Raw genomic sequence first — 21,461 nt, 5'->3', positions numbered from 1 at the left:
TCACACAAAGAGAATTATTAGAGGAAAATGGTGAAGCACGTCACGTAGAGATTAAAGCTTAAACGGCAGCAATAGAAACACATTAATCCAGAATGTATATGATAAATGCTGCACGCGTGTATAGGCTTGGATTAAGATAATCCACGATGCTGCTTTATGCCTGTACGGATTTCCATTCTATTATTTTCACATACATTTTTTAATCTTAACAAATGGCGTGAAATAATCAAATGCGTGTTTAAAATTTAAGGAGCTGCATTGTTTTGGTGAGTCTGGAGTTCTTGGAGGAGACGACCAAATTTCTTGGAATTTCTTTCTTTCTTTCTTTTTAGCCAAACATCAAAATATAAAACGCCTCATATTGATGTGCAACGTGTGGTAAAACAAGAATGTCTAGTCTGTTAGATGCTTCAGACAAGATGACCACCCTCCAGAGTCAATTTAAAATTACGTATCCATAGTAACCACCTTAAAAAAGCAGGGAATTCAAATTATCGAACGGCACAATGACTTATGGTCCAAATTTGGACAGTTTTTATTGAGCTTTCATTATAAAAAAAAAAAAGTTTCTGAACAATAACAAACATTACATAAACCCACCTGATCAACACGACTCAAATACGGCCAATTATAGGCATTAAAACAACCCAATCTATAGAGGAAGGAGGGAAGGAAAGGAATGAAAAGGACGAAATGACACGTTAAACAGAGGCAGTGGAGGGGAAGGAGATCAGCTGTTCGATATGGAGACAAAAGAGTGAGGGAAACACAACGTGTGGCCTCCTTCACCCATCACTCGCTGCTTCCTCCTTTCATCGTCTGATCTCACACACACGCGCACGCACACACACACACACAGGATGAATGGTGGTAATCAGAGCAAGTGTCCGATCGCTGGGGTCACTATCATTGACTAATTACCAGCTTTTGGAGTTTACTGGCTGCTCTGAGGACAAGTCACTTTTTCTCCACCTGTCTCTCTCTCACGCACGCGTGGACACACACACACACACACACACACACACACACTAGGATGCCACTTAGCTATGATTGCTTCTCCCCTTTCCCAAACAGATTCAGGATGGCGGGGTCAAGTCACACACAAGTGTCTATGTGGAGGAAGCGCGAGGTGTGATTGGACATTACAGTATATAATAAGGCTTCAGACTACAATAATGCGGACATCGCTGGTTGTGACTCAGACGGCGGAGCGTCTCGGCGACGTTCCTCTTCACAAAGGCGCGGGCGTCGCTTTACTTGAGGGAGGACATCGCCTGGAAGAGTTTGGCCAGGTTAATCTCAGAGTATCCGCTGGCGCTCAAGGCTTTGTCTGGCACTTCCTTCAGTCGCCGATAAACGTCCTTTTCTCCGTTCCACTGCTTTGCGCGATCTGGAGGTGAAGGAAGGGAAGAAATGAGGGGTTAGAATGGAAGATCAGTGACTTCTTTAACTGGGTTTAAGTCAATACTGGCAGGCTGGCCGCATTTCAAATGACTGAATGATTCACTAACGACTCTCATCCTTCCACACCTATTATTGGAGATGGAGCAGAGCGCATACCAGGTTTCACTCATCACTAATAAACACCGAGGAGCATTTCACCCTATGAAGAGCTAATGCTATCCTGTATGTAATGCTATCACCGGACTGGGGGGGGGGGGGTCGATGGCAGCATGTGCTCGCCCACACTGGATGATAAGGTCGATAGAAAAGCCAGACGAGAGAATGAAGTCAATATCTTGCCACTTTTATCCCTTCAGGTGGGCTGTGATGAAGCCAGACAGATAAAGGCAGGGGGGGTGGGTGGGTGGGGGGGTCAGGTCACCAAAGCCAAAGCATGACAATATTATCCTGAGCTTCAGACTCCAGGACTGCAGCAGTTACTGAGTCAGAATTAGGTTTTTCTGCCAACTCGTTTTAGACCAGCTTCTTTTGTTTCTGCCATTATTTCCAATCCTGAACGTCGATAAGATTAAAAGTCAACACGGCTCGTAATGAAAGTCGTTTACGACAACACATCTCAGTGAGCAGCCAGCCATTTATCTGATCCCGTACTGTATATAAACACACACACACACACTCCATATGGCCGGCTGTCATCTCCTGTCTAGTCCTTCCTGCCCACTGCATTAGTGGCTTCTGGATAAATACCGTCCCACCGACTGCCCATCGGAACAAAGGTTAGACACACAGAGATTGTGTGTGAGGCGCACACATACACAAATACACGATAGAGGGTCGTTAAACACTTAAAAAGGACACTATCTCACAGTCATGGCGACCAACACACACACACACACACACACCATCGGCTACAATAACTAGATAATCCCCATGTTAACAAGCACAGGGATGGAGGGAGAAGTGGAGAGTCAAACTAGTCTCCTTCACTAAGGCATGGGGGGGGCGTAATGATGCATGATCAAGCGAGAGCAATCATGTCATCATTTCTGTAAGGTAGGAGAAAATAACCCCCCCCCCCCCCCCCACTTTCATTGCTCTTTTCATTTTCATTTTTTTTTTTTTAACCTCAATCACTCTGTAGCGAACCGATAAAGGAATGATTTGAGAGTTAGAGAGGAACAGAAAGAGGGAGAGCTCTTGCTGCAAGTCGGGAGCGCAGTGGGGAGGCGTAGTTCAAATAAATGGCCCTCCCCAAAAGAGCGAGCGCCAGGGAGAAAAGAGAGGAAGAGCAGGAAGATGGCGTCGCTCGGAAGGCTGTACCCCCCAAAAAACGGAAAATGCTGTATGGATGGGAAGCAGACTCGAGCTTTAGATGCCCCCCTTATTGATTGCATTAGACGTCATCCCTCTCCACACACGAGCGCCGGCGCAGTGAGTGTATCAAGGGTTATCTTTCCTCTAACTAGGTGTTGTCACACACTCGCACATAGCCCGGCAGTGCTAGGCACGAGTAGATCGGGGCGCTGCACGCTCTAACTCGGTGTAAATACAATAACAAGCCTGTAATTAAGTGAGCATGATGAAGTTAATGGAGATCGGCCATTCCGTCGGCCGCCCCCATGAATATTCTATTAGGCTGGTCGCGACGGGCAGCTGGAATAGCAGCTAATTTAATCACCGCTCGGAGCACGGGGAAACTTCTTTGTGCGAGTGTAATTGCACAGAATGAATAATTGATTTGACAATCGCACCCGTGGATTTTGCAACCGCTCTTTGTAAGGGAGGAGAGAGTGCAAGATGAAGATAGAAAGCGAGAAGGAGAGAGAGAGAGAGAGAGAAGAGAAGAGAAGATGGACAGGGAGAGGAGGGGAAGAAAAGAATGCGAGATAAAGAGTGGGAGGGTTGGAAGGGGAGCAAACGCAGAGTGCCGAGAGGTTGGCGGGGAAGCTGTCGGTAAATGGATCATTAGGAAAGCGGAGCACAAGAACAATTTATATTTGATCAATGCGGCAAAATTACATTATTGTTCACACATGCACACTTGAGATTGAGACCTGGAAGGGAGGGGGCGCCGGTGGGGAGAGGAAGGCAACACAGACAGAGGGGAGAGGAGGGAAGTGACATGAAATGATTTGAACGTCACTGATATGGGATGTTCCCTCCTAAGAAACGGACTGAATGTTTTCTTTTGGCATCGTGTGAGTGTGTGTGTGTGTGTGTGTGTGTGATCTATTAAAGGTCTCCTGCCGTGGATGAAATTACCTCCATGTTTTACTCAGTCGCGGCAATCAGGCACAAAAATGCAATGTACATGTAGATCAGACGGGCGGCGGCGCCGGCGGCGTTGCGAGTGTGCGCTCGCATTCAAGCTGATGGAAACATTCAAGCTGGACTCACAGGATCTTTTGTGTGAACTTATTTTCATGCGCTTTAAAGAATTTCAGTACAACCCGCATTGCAAACGAATGCTAAGGTCACCACCCAGAGACGCCGCACAATCCTTTCAGAACTCTTCAGCCTGCCGTTTGGCCTCATGGTATTTTCCGTTTTTGCTAACCTTTTAAGGCGCCATTCAGCTGTACGATCAATTCCACGACAGACTATCCCCTTGAGAAGGTTAAAAAGGAGCAGGGAGTCAGCTCGTCTAAGCAATCACGCTGCAGCTAAACCCAACCTAGCGTGTGAGCGACGGCGCCGCAGATGCGTAATCATGACACTAACACTAGTTACAATTGAATCAGGTTACCTGTGGATTTCTCTCAACAGGTGTTTGTTTGTTTTTTGTCAGGTGCGGCAGAATTCCTGAATCAAAATTCAAACAGATCTAAAAGTGGGTGATTTTTTTTTAACGCTCAGCTAAATCCCAAACCGTGAGACATCACGGCCGACATTTCAAATCTATCAGCGAGAACAATGCAAAATGCTGAAACAGGGTAAAGTGGAATCTCAAATGTGTTCAGTGGACTTTATGCGACTGGTTTGTAAACCGTCCTGCAGAAAGGCCGGTGATGAGCAGCACCAGCTTCTTATCTGCTGGGCTTGAGCCGAGTCCCTGCCAGGCCTCAGAAAGAGACCGACCAGCGTGTTGGGAAATTCCTTTGTCGTCACTCAAAGACGAATATTAAACAGAGTGGACGCATTTACCAACGCAGTATTGGCTTTTACTACACAACAACATCAACACCACTGAGAGAAGTCAAGTGAGGTCCGCTGGAGTAAACCTCTCTAGCTATGAATGCAAACACACAGAGAAGAGCAGGCAGACAGCATTTAACGTCTCCAGCCTGTAATCAAAGTTCTCAAATCCCAATAAGGACACGAAATACTTGGAATTATATACGATGCTTTAACGCCATCCTGGGATGATGCACGCAAAGTTTGACGCAAAGGCTGACACACCGCAGGAAACTTCTGAAACGTTGAACTCGTTGTTCTTGAAGAACGGTCATGATAAAACTGGAACTGCGAATCAACAATGCCGAGACGAGCCAACACTTTAAACCGCTTATCTTGCACACTTTGCAAAAATGCAACGTTTTTCTTTCCGACTATATTTATGTCAACAACAACGCAAAGCTTAACAGGATACACGCAAGAAAGCGTTCCTTAACCTTTGCTTTTGAACTTTTACAGTCACAAATCAGATTCTTTTTAACTCAACTTCTTCAATCAGCCTATCTGAGAAGCTAAATCGGGCTCACAGCTCGCCACGGCGCTCTGAAACAGCATGCTCAGAATAGACATTACCCCATTTCGCAGGTCGTCCGACCCAAAACGTGGAGAAGCGCTGGCCGACAGTGTTCTCTGAGAACTTAACACGCCTCGTTCAAACTGTGTCTGATTTTGAATATTTACTGGACAGACAGGTGAGCTGTCTGACAGCTGCTGACAGACGAAGACAAAATGCTTGTTATGGTCATGACGCGATGCCAAACCGCTCTACAACCGTTGCAACATGTGTTTCGTGCTGCACAGTTCGCTGTGAGAACTATATTTACAATGCTTTAGCACAAAACGTCGTCTCGTGTTAGATTGCATTGTGAAAAGAGGCAGCCAATCAGAAACGTTGCGCCGCTCAGGCACGTAAGAGAAGGAGAGTCAGGAATTGATTGGGGATGATTTCTTGCATCTGGCTAAAGTCAGAAATAAAAGAAAGCTAAAATGGAGGCTATAATCATGTTAGTAGTACCCCCCCCCATACAATGGCCAACCCCTCCACCCCGTCAGCGGTCATCCCGTTGATTACATGTTAGATTTACCTCTGCTGTCTCTCTCATTCGCCGCCTTCCTCAGGTACTGTCTGACAGCATCCAGGCATACATACATAAATATTTAATCAAATAAATAAATCCCCCAGCCCAGCGGCCCTTTCTAATCAAGTGACATCACAATCAGCGAGAACTATGGGTAAAGAGGCCTCGCTGCTGACGCCTCCGGAGCGCGCCCACAACCGTGGAGTAGCGTCTGTTCGAGTCCGAGGGGTGAAATATACGCTCCATGTCCCATTATGGCAGAAGGGCTATCCTTTCGTCAGCGCGCCCATTGCTCCCCCTATCATTTCCCCAAATCTAAAACCTGTTTTCAATCAACACAGCCAAACAAGTGCCTGTCCAAGAGAGGGAGAGGGAGAGAGAGAGAGAGAGAGAGAGAGAGAACACGCATTAGAGATGGGCCGTGAGGGCAGCGATGGAGGGAGAGCGATGGAGGGCCCTTTCCTGCTTTTTCCCAGTGATTGGAGCGTTTTGCATTCTGTATGTGTGCATGATTGAATCCGTCTCCTAAATTAGGGCTGTCGACTGGAGGAGCTGAATGTCCTTAACCCCCCCTCCCCATATCCAATGCCAACCCCCCCCCCAACGCATTACTCTGTGTGTGTCATCACTGGTGACATCCCTAGCCAGGGTAAAAGGTTTACATTCAGACATCGATTGCTAATACAATGCTACATGTGCATTAGCAAGGAGGCAAATTAAAACTTCGCTAGCGGTTGTCGTAAATCAGCCATTCCAACCTGTGTAGAATAATAAGAACAGCAGCAGAAGAAAAGGAGGAGGAGGAGGAAGAACATCCCATGGTCTTACTTTTCTCGTCAGCCTGCAGGACTTTGGCAGCGGCATGATCCCAGTCAAAGACAAACCTGTAGAAGCAGAGCTGGTGGTAAAGGGCCTTCTCCGAGTACTGTTGAGGAAAGACACAAAGAACAACACCGATTAAAACGCAAGGACCTCCACAACAAGCAGCCGATAATTTCTTTAAGAAAAAACATTTAAGAGCACGTGGGTAAAGGTTTGATTGTATAAGTTTGATTGTTTCCTGACAGAGAGGAAGGCGCAGATTTCTCAGCCCTAAATGCAGCAAATGCGTTTTTTTCTCAAGCGTAGACCCCGTTGTGCAAACATTCTTCATGCATCTCCTTGGAGCCTGGAACAAACCGTTGCCTCCGCTGGTTAAAATGACAAATGGAACCTGCGGCAGGTCACATCATCTGCCACTAATTTATGATAATCATGTGTATTAGCAGATGGCAGGCCAAAATTAAACCGTCAGCAGTTTTTTTTTTTTTGTGTGTGTTCCCTGCAAGAAGCAGACTCGACTAAATTCTTCCAGTTAACCTTTAATTCATGCGATATCAATAATTATGCTTGGAAACGTTTCCGTTTTGAACTGGGATCCTTCGGTATTTGGATCAAGTCACTCGCGAAAGTGAAGCCGGCCCTCGTTTGAAATGATGCAGCCGTCGCGTTTAGCGCTCCAGATCCAAAATTTAAACAACGTCTACGTGAATAAGTATCTGATCAAACTCATCACGGGAGAATCAAAGAGGCCTGACTTGAGTGGCACTTAAATGGGATTATTTAACCTGTTTGTACCCATTTTCACGCATCGGCATTGAACACAACACGAGGGCTCGTTCAGTGTTTCAAGGTTAGCAAACCAACCAGTCGGTAAACGAAGGAGCGGTGAACCAAAATGCATCCAGTTATTTATTGACTATTGGATAAATGTACTTCCACCTTTGCTCCTCGTCTGGCTGCAACTATTTTCTAATTGACAAAATATTTATCCTATTAATTGAGGTAATAAAAAGTGGACTGTTTTCCCGTTCTGCTAGCGTGCAGGCTAATGAAGCATCCCTCTCATCTCTCTTTTCAGACTAACCCGATAAAAGTCAATACTTGCTACTAATTCATTTCATTTCACGTTTGTCTACTTGAATCATAATGACTCGAGACTGTTGATATTTAAAAACCTACAACATTCCAACACATCAATGAGCCACGTTTGCCGGTTTGAGGACCAGCTAGACTGAATGCGACCGTAGGAAGGTGCGCCGCCCCGATTCACCGCACCTTCCTGAAAACATCACCCTTCCTCCGCGACGCCGTACAGCAAGAAAACAAATTTGCTTGCTTTGTTAATCTCCGCTGCAATTAACTGGAGCCACACGACAAGCCTGCTGGGGGGAGAGAGAGCGATGGAGAGAAAGGGGAAAGAGACACGAGGTGGGAGGAAAAGAGGAAGGGAAAAACAAGAGGGAATAGATACAGAAAGAAGTTAAGATAGAGAAAATCAGACAGTGAGGAAGAGAGAGAGAGAGAGAAGAGGGGATCAGGATTGAAACACCCTCCCTCATAATAGTTTGTTGTGATAAGCCATTGTGAGAGAGGCATGCGAACTGGCAAGGCTGTCAATTTGATTAGCCATTATACTGCATGTTTAATTGCAGTTATTGGCTCGTCATTTCCCCGCTACGCCGGAGAGGGCACGCCGAGCCCCGACCTCACACTGCCATCAGGTGTGTGCCGATTGCTTCATTATTACCACCAGGAAGAATCCCCTGACAAGTGCTGTGTGCGTGTGTGTGTGTGTGTGTGTGTGTTCAGTTGCTTTCTCTAGCACGCCACACGCTATTGATCACTGCCTAGTCAACAACCAAACCGTGCGTGTAATGATGGAGGCTGAACGAGCTTGGCCGGCACAAACGCGGCTCGCCACTTGAAAATAAACTCACACGCGCTCAAACAATGCAAAGCTGACTGAGGGCGGGTCAAATTGATTGACTGACAGGTGTCAGAAAGGCGTGGCTAAAACGTTACAGGGTTGTTATTGAATTTAGGGCCCCTCAACCCCTCCACACTTTCCTTCTACCACCCACACACACACACACACACACACACACACACACACACACACACACACACACACCTCGTCATTCAGCTCCTAGCTTTGTTCCTGCATTGACACCATTTCAATTTGCCCCACAAATCTGCAGCATTTTCAGCCTGACTGCCTAAGGAGCAAACCAGCTGTGAAATTGCCTCTCTCCCGGGAGTGTAGGACCCTCCAACCCCCCCCCCCCCCCCACATCATACCCCTCTCTCGTTTGCCTCCCTCTTCCCTCAAATGCCGCACCCACACGCATCATACATGGTCTTTCTGCAAGTACAGACACACAAACAGTTAAGGGAAGAAAAAAAGAAGAGGGATACGAGTCTGTTTGTAGAAGGCAGAAAGAAGAGAAGAAGAAAAAGGAAGAAAGAAAGCTAAATATGCTGAACACAATTAATTGATCCTAATTGCAGAGAAAAGGACTGAAATGGCGAACACGACAAATGAACACACACGACCTCTCGCCCACTGTCGCTCTCGCCAGTGTAGCAGCTAATGAAAAGGTAGTTAGACGATATGTTAACATGAGAAAGGACAAAAACAAAAACATGCTAAGTTTATGGTGGTTGGAAAGCGTCCAGGCCGTAGAAAAACTAAAGCCATGCAATGCGTGTGTGTGTGTGTGTGGGGGGGGGGGGGTGCAGGGACACGAAACAAGGCTTCGGGCATCACACACACTCTTCCGCATACTCGTCAAGCATGCATTGTAAATACTGGAGCTACAGCATTAGAGCCCTCGCACATAGCCGCAGCTGCAGAACGAGAGGGGGAGAGCGAAGGGGAGGGAGGTGAAGAGACACAAACATACATTTTCTCTCAGCTGTGAGGCTTTAAAACTCTTGAGCTTTTTAGATGCAGTGAGCGTCGTGTGGTCGTCACGCCGATCAGCTTCACAAGACACCATAATGAGTCAATATATGTAAATCTTTACTCGGCAAACACGGCGGGGAAACAAAGGCATTTAACTGGTGCTCTCGCCCGCGAGCCTCCAACCATTCAGCGCCGGTAATTTCTCCCCATTGAAAGGCATAATTGCCTGCTATTTGAAGATATTCATGCTCAATTTTTGAAATTAATTTCAATTGGAGGGAAATGTAGAAATGTCAGCTCCAGTGAAAGGGATTTGATTTCAATTATCCTCGCTCAAAGGACTGTGATTTCCAAATACACTTAAGCAAAATTATGACAAGAATTTTTGTTCGACAAAATTCAGTGTTTAAAGAGCGATTAGGCGATAATGGGGCAGCTTTGAGCCGGCAGTGAATGCAGCCGTCTCCCTCTGAAAGGCACTCAATTATCTCTGATTGCTCCCGCTATAATGTATCAAATAGAGATACCTGCTATTGCCGTAATTTGTGGGAAAATTAACATGCTGCAATTTCCACTAGAGGGAAAAAGTGAGCTCTAATGGGCGCCTGAGCGTACATCAATAAAACGAGTGGAAAGACAGAAAGGGGGGGGGGGGAATAGGAATAAGTCGGAGAAGAGAGAATGGGTGTAAGAGCCAAGGAGGGAGAGAAACTGAAGAGAAAGGAGTGGAGGAAGAAAGCATTGAAAAAAGAAAGGGAAGAATAATGAGAGTCGGGACGAAGGGTTGAGACAACTGTAAGAAAAAATAGTCCATTTTAGTTAAGCAGTGTGGAGGGATGGATAAGAGGGTGTAAGAGATAAAGAGTGAGGGAGAGAGGGGGGGGGGGGGGAGAGAGAAAGAAATTTAATTTACTGAAAATATTATAAATTGCACCTGTGCATAACTCCCCCAAATTACCAACCAATCAAGGCAGAGTGCCTATTACTCTCCCATTACATGGAGATCAGATCACGCTCTGAATCCGTGTCCAGGAAGGGAGGGAGGGAAGAGGCAGAGCGAAAAAGATGGATGGCGGGAGGAGAGGCGGCGCCCACAGAGAGCGATAAGTGAGCGCAGAGTCACAAACGACAGCCTTTCTTCCAGAAGCTCTGGCACTGAGAAGTGTTTTAGTGTGAGATAAACAAAGACGAGACCCTGATTGTCTCTCGGGCTGGGACTGAATCTGTGTGACGATACTGGTTCCGAAAAAGCAGACGGAAACATTGGATGCAGCCGGCGGAGTCCGGCTTGATGCATAGACAGAGAAACGTAAGGAAATATAGTCTTCTGTGCTCGTTTGAATGCGGCCGAGCCACCATTAAGTCAAACAGCCACGAATGGGCTGCTGCTGGGCTATTCGTCTCCATGCTCTGTTACCCGATACTGACAAGTCAGCATTAGAGAGATATCAATCTTATTATACCAAAACGCAGCTTGAAGACACAAATTCAAATTTCATACAAAATTATTATTATTATTTAGCCGCCTGATTCTTGCTCCTCCTTTAAAATGCTATGTAAACGTATGTACATTAATGACAACACGAGATGCATTTATTAAACCTAAAAATCTCTTCTTTTACGAATAACATTTTTATGCTGCGCATTCGAACTGCAACGGGGCAGCGCATACCCAGCATGCCATCTGTTGGTTTATTTGCAGTCAACAGGTCGAGGTGCTAACAAGATCGAAACGGCATATTGCAGACAGGGAACGGTCTACCAGATGGAGGCCAACAGAGGCCAGCTAGAGCAGACGGAACCGCTTCATTTCCTCAGTTTGATGCAGTCAGTGGTTTATAAAAGGAATCTGATGAACTGAATTATAATCAGAGACCATCATTTGTTCGTCTAAAAGGCTTTTTAGCTTGATAGCAGGCGACACAGAAGACGCATTTAACATACAAATATTTTCTTGAAAATGAACCTTTCTGAAGTATATTGTCGACTGGCACCATCAGCACTCATAAAAGGAGTATGTCACGAGAGAGTGTGCAGAGCTCCAACAGTGCGTTCCAAGAGCAGGTAAACCGAAGTGAAGTTTTTAGGGCTGAAAAGGGGCGCATGAGTGCGCACAGAGAGTTAAATGTTTTATTTAGCGTCGCAGTTTTAGGTGCCACAGCCCCTCAGGCACAGCGATGGCCGCCCTAAGTGGCTACAGTGACAGAAGAAATTGGCCTTCTGGTTTACAACCTGTCGCCACAGAGTCAGACAGAGCAAAGCAGGCAAGGGGGCCAAATAGGAGAAACGCACATATGTCGAAAAAAAATAAAATGACAAGGGAGTTAAGGCAAGGGTTAAGACAGGACTGAGAAGAATGGGACAGAGAAAGAGGACAAAAAAAAAAAAAACACCCAGATTGAACTGTCACGCTCAAAGTGAAAGCGTGTTGAAAGGTTTGCTGTTAAATCCAGTGGTCAAGCTAACAAAGCTTTCACATGGCAGCCACCGCCACGAGACGGAGAGACGCTTTTAATGGTTTAACTACCAGCCAGCTCTGAGTGCCTTATACACACATGAAGGTAGACACACAAACACACAGGCTCGGGGGGCGGGGGGGGTTACATTTGTGTTAACGTATGGTGAAACGTGATGCTAAAGACTCCAGACGTACAGAACATATGAGCTTCAGCTCCATAGCACCACCGCCTGGACAAAGCAGCCGACGATGCGTGGCGGCCGGGACTCTCAACCTTACACTTAGTGATCGTTTCAGGGGTTCAATTCGCTTTGAAGGTTCTTTGATCATACAGGAGAGTCCTGCGTGTCTCGGTGCCGACTGATACCTCAGGTCTGAGTGTAGCTCTGGTGCAGGCGGGGCAGATGGGCCCGTAGCGGGAGAAGCCGATGGGCAAACGTCTGGTCCTGTTCTGGCAGGTCTGGTCCTCACACACCAGCCAGCCCTAGGAGAGGCAAGCCAGTCAACGTTAGCGACAAAAAAAGTGGCACTTTCACACTTAACTGATTGCAATGAACAATTTCCATAATATAGGATTTGCTGTATTTATATTCATTTTATTTAAAATGTGGCCGTTTTGGTCTGACTAAGTAAAATATTTTAAAATATTCAGAAACAAATGAGGGGCATCTTTTTTGGCCATATTTATATTTTATAGAAAGAAAAACAGAACAAATTAAAATAATATCTGTACTTCCTCTTTTTCTTTTGTTTTTTTTTAATCTGGCTGGTCCGAAAAAAATCAAGCCTTTTTCAAAGCACTGTAGAATTAATTAGCTTAAATTAGAAACATTTTTATTTTATAACGTATAAAGTTGCATCAGGTGGAAAACAAAAATAAACAGCGAAAACGCCTCGCAGCAGCCTTAACTACCCGGCGTGATTACCTATTTGTAAACTGTGTTCACTGTGCTGATAAAGACGCCGTTAACAATTGACCACGGAAAACTTTCGCTGCTTCCACGCGCTATAAACGCTTTCTGGTAATGAGGAAATCGCTCTGAAAATTGTCACTCCCATTTAGCTGTAATTGTTGCCCAACAAAGCTGACAAAGAAAAGTTTGAAAATAAAAACAAGTGCAACAAGAGGAAAGAACAAGTGAAAAGAGCAGCCGTTTACCACCGACTTCACTCTTTACATCTGAATGTGTCGTCAGCTGCCGTGTCAGGGTCCCGCTCTGTCACGCAGGCAGAGCAGTGGACAGCTAAAACGGCAGTATTTAGGACCCCCTGGGATGAGCCAGTGACCCTGGGCAGGTGTTGTGGTCTGACCCTCTCAATCTCGCCATATTCTTCCAGAATCCTCAGCTTCTTATGCCCCGTCATTACTAGACGGGGTTTTAAAGGAGAGGGGGGGTTAATGACCGAGCATTAGGCCCGCCGCCATCAACGCCTTTGCTTCTTTCCTTCCTTCCACTCACTCAAAATAAACCCCCTCAAAACCACTGCACCTGTTTTTCTACCAACGTCGCCCCTCACTCACACACACACACACACACACACACACACACAGTCTCCGATTGATTTTCATGTTTGGCTTCGCCTAGTCTCCTGATCAGTTTCGAGCGGCGACAAAAGAAATAAAGATTGTTCATTTTTCCAGCAGACTTGAAGAATATATGTGCAAAAACTGTCAATATGGCAAGAACCAATCAGAACAAAGTGGCCACAAGGACTGGAACGTTGCATGAGTCGCCATCAAACTTTTAACAATCGCGCAAACGGACTTCACTCGAGTTGCTGGAGCCAAGTTGTACTGCGTGATGCATGCACATCGTCAGTGTTGTAACACAATTGACACACAACTGTCTCCAGAGGCACAACTACAAGAAGAGAAAACAAACTGGGGGGGGGGGCTTCTAAAGCCAATAATCGTGGCTTCAATAGAACACAGTCATTTGTGAATTATTATCCCTAATCCATGCATAATCTGAATGTTTCTAGTCAGCCAATCCTGAAAATCTGTCTCTCAATGAAACAACTCTTCCTATAACTTCATAATAAAAAAAGTTAAATGTTTGGGAAACGGAACATTTCACTGCAAAGCATTTCTACCGACATATCACACACACACACACGTGCACGCACACACACACACACACACGCAGCCAGCCAATCTCTGCTAAATGCCAAACACACATGTTTACACTAACACACACATTTCCAAATCAATTAGAAAGTCCCAGAGTTCACACCTTCACGTGCTAAAAACCCAGCTCCGGGGATAATTACCCAAACACCTCTGCTGCACTTGAACAAAGAGCAGGGCATCATGGGAAATGAGACGGCTTCAGCATCTCTGATAAAGACATATGCAGGACAATCGCTCGTGGATATGGGAGATAAGGAGTATCAGAGTGTGTTGACCGCTGGTTTTTGTGTATTTTTAATTCTTTTTATGGCACAGACCTTGGCACACACTGCTGTTCCCATGGGACTCCCCAGACACATGCACACAGCTCACGTGCAAATAAATCTATTAATTGTTTCCCATTCACGTGCGTTTAAATGAACTAATCAGAGACACAAACGCACAAATACAACTCGGAAGTCAATGGGGGGGGGGATCTGCCCATAATGCACTTGTGCTTTGCTGCAGTTTCCCAAAATCCATCCACACATAACACACAGTCAGGAAAATATAAAAAGTCAGTGAGATAAAGTGCAGCAGATGATATGAGCCCTGCCGAACTGACCAAAAAAAAAACCCCCAAAGGACATTTGAGGCAGGAAAAAGAAAATCTAATTGAAGCATTTCGGCAGAGGGGGGGGGGGGGGTGTACAGTCGGACGTGAGAGAATAAAAGGCCCGTAATTGCATAATTATAGCAGCGGATACCTGACACACTGAATGCAGACGTCAAATGAGTTCCACATAATTTAACCAAACAGAGGCAATACCAGGCCAAGACTGAGCCCCCCCCCCACGGGATCTAGTCTCTCTCTGCTCCTCTGTTCCATTATTTTAACTCTCATCACCTCCAAAATCTCACATTTGTACATCTTATGACATCTGTCAATAATAATAAACAGACACGCTGCTTACTGGAATCAACGTGGACATTTTACTGTTGATAACAGCATTCATTATCCATTAATCTTCATTTTACTTGGCTAACTAATCATTATGTATCCGCAAAGGAAATGTCTTTAAGCATCACATTTGTGAGAATTTCTTGTGCAAAAGAAATAACTCGCTTATTAATTATTCATGCTAATCTGCCAATTCATTAACAGACTAATGGTTTCAGTTCCATTGTGAATGCTAACCCAGTGGAGAAGCCCCTCTTGCATCAGAGGAATCCACCTGCCTCACACGACACGCACAAACATCAGACAAGGCTCCGGTTTTTGTCCTTCAGCAGTCAACACTTCCAGCTCTGACGTGAATAGACCTAAAAATCAGTCTACTTCACACACACACACACACACACACACACACACAGAATAGCGCTCAAACGGTTCCACTTTGTACCTCCTCCGCTTAATCAAAGCTTCTCTATTCAACAATTTGACCTTTTGTTCAAAACAGGATTATCACCTTCTCTGGTCTTCATTCACCCTTTTCTCTGCCTCCCCCCTTTCTTCTCTTGCCCCTCAGCCCGTTTCCAGGGGCGACCCACATGACGAGGGTAATTGCAATAATTTGTTAAATGCCATGGCAACGGCGGCGAGATGGGAGGGGTTTTTTTTAAAAAAAAAAAGGAGAAAAAAAAAGAAAAAAAGAATTGGGTGGTTCAGGAAACAAGCAAATCTCTCGACAGGAGAAGGAAAGAAAGATAACTCTGTGTGTGTGTGTGTGTGTGTGTGTGTGTTAAAGAGAGCGAGGAGTGAACGAGTGTTTGCCCATTCCATTCTCAGGGCACTAGTTTATTAATAATGGTAGGGATGAGGGTGGGAAGGGGGGGGGGCAGGAGGTAATTTCACTAATGATTAATGTCTTTGGTTCTAGTTTAGGAGGCCAAAACACCTACACATTTATTGTTGCGCACACACACACACACACACACACGCACACACACAGGTGCAGAGCTTTCACTATCTGGCCAGACAAACGGCTCTATTTGAACCCTCCCTCAGCCTGAAAGGAATCCTTAATTACACAATATTACCCCTCTCCATTGCCCCGCTGTGTGTGCTGTGTCCACTGCTGTTCAGCTTCAATCAGTGCGAGTGTGTGTGTGTTGCCGTGTGAGGTGCAAGTATTCAGTGGTAGCAGCTGTTTCACACATAGTGACAAAGGAGTTGAGGGGGCTCGCTCCCCACACATTCACCAAACTAATTGATTTCTGTTCAGCACTGTGGGAGAGTAACCCACACACACACACACACACACACACACACGCACACACACACAGACAGTGCATTCCACTAACTCACGACCAATGGTTTTAGATGCTACCAGGAGAGAGGGAGCCCTGTTTAAAGACAGCACAGGCATCCCGGTTTAGTGCTCAGACTTCTCCTCTGGTTCCCCTTCAGGCTAAAGCGCCAGAACGCAAAACCAGGAGGGACGAAGACCAGCACTTGTGACACCTCACCTGTGATGGGAGACAGTTTACGAGATGAACTAACTCTCCGCACCAGCACGAGGCAGTAGTCTGTAAAGTCACACGGCAAGCACGCGGCGAAACAGATGCAGCTACGATGCTAATCGAATACGCCTCGCTGCAGTCAAGGAAGAAAGGCTGCGTGACATCACAAGGTGTGCAGAAAGGTTTGGTCTCCTTCAGCATATCGCTGAATGTTTTTGCTCTTTATGAAAACGCCTCATCCTTTAGGGTTTATAAACAACATGAATATTATAAATCACGCTCAAGGAAAGTCAAGCATTGTTGAGACAAATCAGTGCAATCTTTATAGCCATTATAGCCATATCTGTAATAACCAAAATGACCCAGCTTAACATCGAAAACTTGCCATTCAGTCAGACTGGCCAGTAAGTATTTTCACAGATCATGCAATTTCTAATCTTTCCAATTCTATTTTCATTTTGCAATAAAAAACTGTTGGCCCCCTGCCCTGGCTGTGCTTTTCCTCATCTGTTGTCCAGCAAGCTTTTCTTCATATTGCTGCATATAATAAAGAACACATTGGGGATTAGGTTTTGACTGCTTCATTACACACAGCTCAGCTTGTTTTCACTTGAGCAGCATCTCTTAATCTCTTACTGTCGATAGAGGGGAATAACAGAAGACAGCGTAAGCTTCCGCCAGCCCAGCTGTGATGCTCCAGGTGGTGATGGGGTGTGTGTTAAATCAAATAATCAATAACATCCAAACATTGTAATACAGAGAGACTCACCGAGTAGTATCTTTTGATATGACGACGGATGTCAAGCAGCAGTTTGTTGCTGATTTTGACGGCGTGGTCGATGGGGCGGCTCGCACAGGGGCTGTGGCAGCACCGCATCAAGCTGGGCTCCAGCCTTGATCCCTAAATAAAGACGACAACAGGTTAATTCCACATATAAATCCATCAACTGCAGCTACGAGGCAATCGCAGTAACCTTACGCAAATAACCAAACTCAAATGGTGCCGCTTGGTCTTTAATGCTTGTGCGATAAATAGTGTTGACCGACACTTGATTCTTATGCTCAAGAAAAGTGCACGTTGAAGCACAACTGAAACCACGTCGAAGCTAGTCTGTATTCTCTAGAGCAGCTGCCATCTTACTTGTGCACATACTTTATGCAGCGATCGTCAGCTGTGCAGCGTGAGAAATGATCCACGACTTCCTTTCTACATTTTTGTCCCCAAACTTAAGATCCCTCTAAAAAGGGTCATCTAAAGTCTATCAAGTTTGCATAGATGAGCAAAAACGAGGCCTTCTTTCAATGTTTAATGCATTTTCTTGTGCACAACTAACATGCACTGTAGCTGGAAAAGAAGGTCAGTGACGCGTCATCTTATATTTCAAACTCCATCTGATGAACTGGGGGGGGGGGGGGGGGGCTTAAAGGTTCCCCTGGGTCCAATAATGTTTAATATTATTGCAGTTTGAAGAAAACAGGTCAGTGTGACCCCCCCCCCCCCCCCCCCCCCCCTCCCAGTACCTCTCAATTGTGCACCTGACAGCAAGGCTTATAGTTAACGCAATTTGAAAAGGAAGCCACAGTACATAACAATTACACCAAATAGAACAGCTTTAAACACTTACTCTTTTAAAAATGAACTCCATTTAACTGTCAAATTGATGGCAGGTTTCTGCAGAGAAGTCAATGACACAAGTGTGTGACGACCCCCCCCCTCACATGTTTTTTTAATTTGCCTAAATCATTTATACTCTTTGAAAGGCAAAGACCTGACTTTCTTTCTTCCAGTTTCAGTCAATCATCTTATTTGACTAATACGCAGCGACACGCTTAAACGCTCTTCGAGCGTTTCTTTCCTGTCTGCTCTGGATGAAAGCGTTCTCCCTCCCTTCTTCTCGCTACACGATCGCTTTTCCTCCTACTCGTGTTATCTCCCTTGATTCATTCCAAACTTCATTTTGATAAAAGAAAACTCCCAAACCAAGCTGTAATTAAAAAATATTATACAACATTGATTTTGCCAGTTACCTTACGGCCATGCAAAAAAAAAAAAAAAAAAAAGAAAACTCTAAAGTAATTTCTGTCTTGTTTTTGTGTGAAGCTTCACATCTGTCATCGAGACTCCCTGAAGCCTGAAATCAGGATGACGTTTTAAACATTTACAGCCAACTCATTGCTTTCATCCACGTCTTGGTCAGGTCATCTCCAGCTTCCAACGTCTGTTGCCTGAACTGCCCAACATGGGGTATACGCAAAACTAAACTCAGGGAAATCCCTGCAGCTCCATCCAGCATTTCTTTCCTCTGCACACTTTATCTTTCAAACAACTTTCCTCCTCTGTCTGTCCTCCATCCATCACCGCCTCCTCCAACCATCATTGGCTCCGTGTCAGCCATGGAGTCAAGGCCCATCTGTCCTCCCCTCTCACTGAGCTGTTAGACCATGTTGACCACCCTAATTAACTTCTTGTCTTATCAGTTTCACCGTGTCTGCAAGTGTGTGTGTGTGTCTGTGTGTGTGTGTGTGTGTGTGCACACGTGTGTATACCAGCCTCCTAGTTATTCGGACGAATCAGAGCGTCTAAAGAAATCAACCGGTAAAGACTGTTCTATATTGTTAAAATACTTTCATAAGAATTCAGATTCATATGAATGAATCTAATACAGCTTTGCCGGAGTGACTCCTGCACAATGGAGAATGCGTCTCAGTGGAAGCTAGCAGTGTAGCAGCCGAAGCGTGTAATTATATCAACCTTTTAATGGAGTGTGTGTATAATTCTCCTTTTTTAATTCGATGCAAGTTCTCCGTGCCAGAGTGTTGTCAGTTTTATTAGTGGCTTTCTGACAAGAAAAGGCTTGCATGCCCTGCTCCTCATTAGACACCGATAACACACAAACACACACACACACACACACACACACACGACCTTGGCTTGACAAATGGTAGGAGATCGGTGTGCGTGTGTGTGCATCCACAGAGCGGCAGGGGTTAAGGAAAGGCTTTTCAAGTTGTGGAGTCCAAACTATGCCAATGAAAACACAGTCAGTATTGGAGCCAGGCAGCTGTCTAAAAATACTGACAGAGACACAATATGGAGGACGACTCCAGCGCAGGAAGTTTGACCGAAATGCCTCTGGAAACACGATTCTCTTTATTGGTTGCTCAACTCCTTTCATCCATTCCTCCAGCTAAACATGCCGGTAGTCATATGAAAAATCTATTCCAGAACTCTCCCGACTACAGGACCTGTGCATCCCAAGTTACGTAGCTTTAAAAGGCATCCGGTTGCTAATTCATCGGGTGACGGTTCTGCAGCAAATTTCCCTTCATGAAAGCCGTGCTCCTCGTCTTTGGTTAATAGCTTGAGGGTATAAATCTAATGGGTTAGACCGCACTGGCTTTAGCTTGGTGTACTTTATGAACTCTGAGATGCAGAAAAGCATCTGGAGGCGTTTTGCCTACTCTTCCTTTGGGATGATGCACCCTGTTAGTTGTTAGACTGCACCTCTCTTTCATTCCTCCAAGAAAAAGAATTTGCAGTGACTGATATTTTGATCTCTTTCCAACTACGAAACTTTTCTCCGAGTGATCTGGAATATTCCAACCTTGCAGCTGCATGATTTCGGTGAATACCTCATTTTATGTTGGATAGACAACAATGATCGCCTGATTGAAATACACCATTAACAAAATGATCAAATGTCCCGGCTGACAAGCGGAACTGAAATGTGGCAAACAGACAGCAGGTCTCAGCTCTCAAACTATGGTAGACGTCACACTCGTGCTCATTTCATACCGAATGACCGGAGGAAAGAGCGTCGACTTACAGCTCCTTCGAAGACGCTGTCGTAGGTGTTGTCAGTGCCACACTGAGGGCAGGTGAAGGTAAACCGCTCACAGTCTTTGTAGCGCTCCTCGTCAGTCAGCTGGACCGGCGCTCCAAGTGTCCCATCGGCCTCTTCCTCCCTCTGGTACTGCTGCTGAGACCGGAACTGACTCGGGTCCAGACCTGGTACGGTGGGGATTCTAGTCACACCATTGGTTTGTTGCAATTCACCTTTTTCATTCATCGTAATTAATCTTGATTAAAAAAAAGACATATTGATCCAAAAGTTTTGATGTGCTTCGATCGAGAGAAAAGATGACTGATGAATGAAAGGATGGAGTTACGAATCGCACCCCCTTCAATCACACCTTTTTTTTGGTCAAAAATGTGTGTTTTTGGTGAAACCAGTTAGAAAGGAAAAAGCTATCAACACCACCAATTAGAATCCTTGTACTCGTTTCATCTTAATTAATTCTTTCATTGAACTTTTGGTTTTAATTTCCACTAATGTCTACAATTATTTACTTCAAAAAATTTATAAATCAACACCACTAAATCGAGTGACATTTACATGTTACAAAACCCTGTTATTAATGTACCTAGCCAAGAGGCTATGAGCACGCCATCGATACCCTCAATTGGGTCACAGATGCGGGACACCACAGGGTGGACCTGCTGGGACAGGTAGTACTGAGTGTCCAAAACAAGGCCCTCCTGCTTCTGCAGCTGCTCTAGAGCATAGGCTCTCTGACTCGCTGCCAGCGTGGAGCCGTCCTACAGAGGGGGAAAAGAAAGCATCAATCAATTTAACATGGGCCGACTTACGAAAAAACCCTCGGAACCAATTGCGGTCGTAAGTCGACGACCCCCTCTGAAGACTAACGCAGTCATGATTGGGCATTTAATTATAAAACGCATGGACACACTGAAGACATCTCGACGACGTTTCATGCGCAGACACCTTGCAGATGACGTAAGAGACTGTATCTCCAGCTTTGACCCGCCGACCTCCCTGGGAGTTGATCCACAGAGCCACGTGGACATGAGGGAGGCTTTTCTTATCGGGATAGTCTTGAGGCTCTTTAGTAAGAGACTGGAGGAAAGAGAAAGCAGGTAAAAAAAAACCCCTTCCCTGACTTCATTTAGGTTTTACTGATTTATCTGTCACTTCTGGAATTTCTTTACACTCTATTACGAGGATCACCCACCCCCACACACAC

General features: G+C 45.4%; 1 protein-coding gene across 1 annotated transcript in view; it reads right to left on the bottom strand.

The window, feature by feature from the left end:
* Nucleotides 1-1,149: 1,149 nt before the first annotated feature.
* The window catches only part of pola1 (polymerase (DNA directed), alpha 1), a 38,518-nt gene continuing 18,206 nt past the window's right edge, over nt 1,150-21,461 (bottom strand). Inside the window, exons 32-38 of the mRNA XM_068748228.1 lie at nt 21,203-21,334; nt 20,841-21,015; nt 20,243-20,424; nt 17,185-17,316; nt 12,210-12,326; nt 6,471-6,582; nt 1,150-1,390 (exon numbers count right to left, since the gene is read on the bottom strand). Coding sequence (XP_068604329.1) covers nt 1,254-1,390; nt 6,471-6,582; nt 12,210-12,326; nt 17,185-17,316; nt 20,243-20,424; nt 20,841-21,015; nt 21,203-21,334 — 987 coding nt within the window. The 3' untranslated portion in view covers nt 1,150-1,253. The remainder of the gene's footprint in view (nt 1,391-6,470; nt 6,583-12,209; nt 12,327-17,184; nt 17,317-20,242; nt 20,425-20,840; nt 21,016-21,202; nt 21,335-21,461) is intronic.

The sequence above is a fragment of the Brachionichthys hirsutus genome, chromosome 14, assembly GCF_040956055.1.
Source record: "Brachionichthys hirsutus isolate HB-005 chromosome 14, CSIRO-AGI_Bhir_v1, whole genome shotgun sequence".
Lineage (NCBI taxonomy): Eukaryota > Metazoa > Chordata > Actinopteri > Lophiiformes > Brachionichthyidae > Brachionichthys > Brachionichthys hirsutus.
This window is presented reverse-complemented; position numbering and strand designations above follow the sequence as displayed.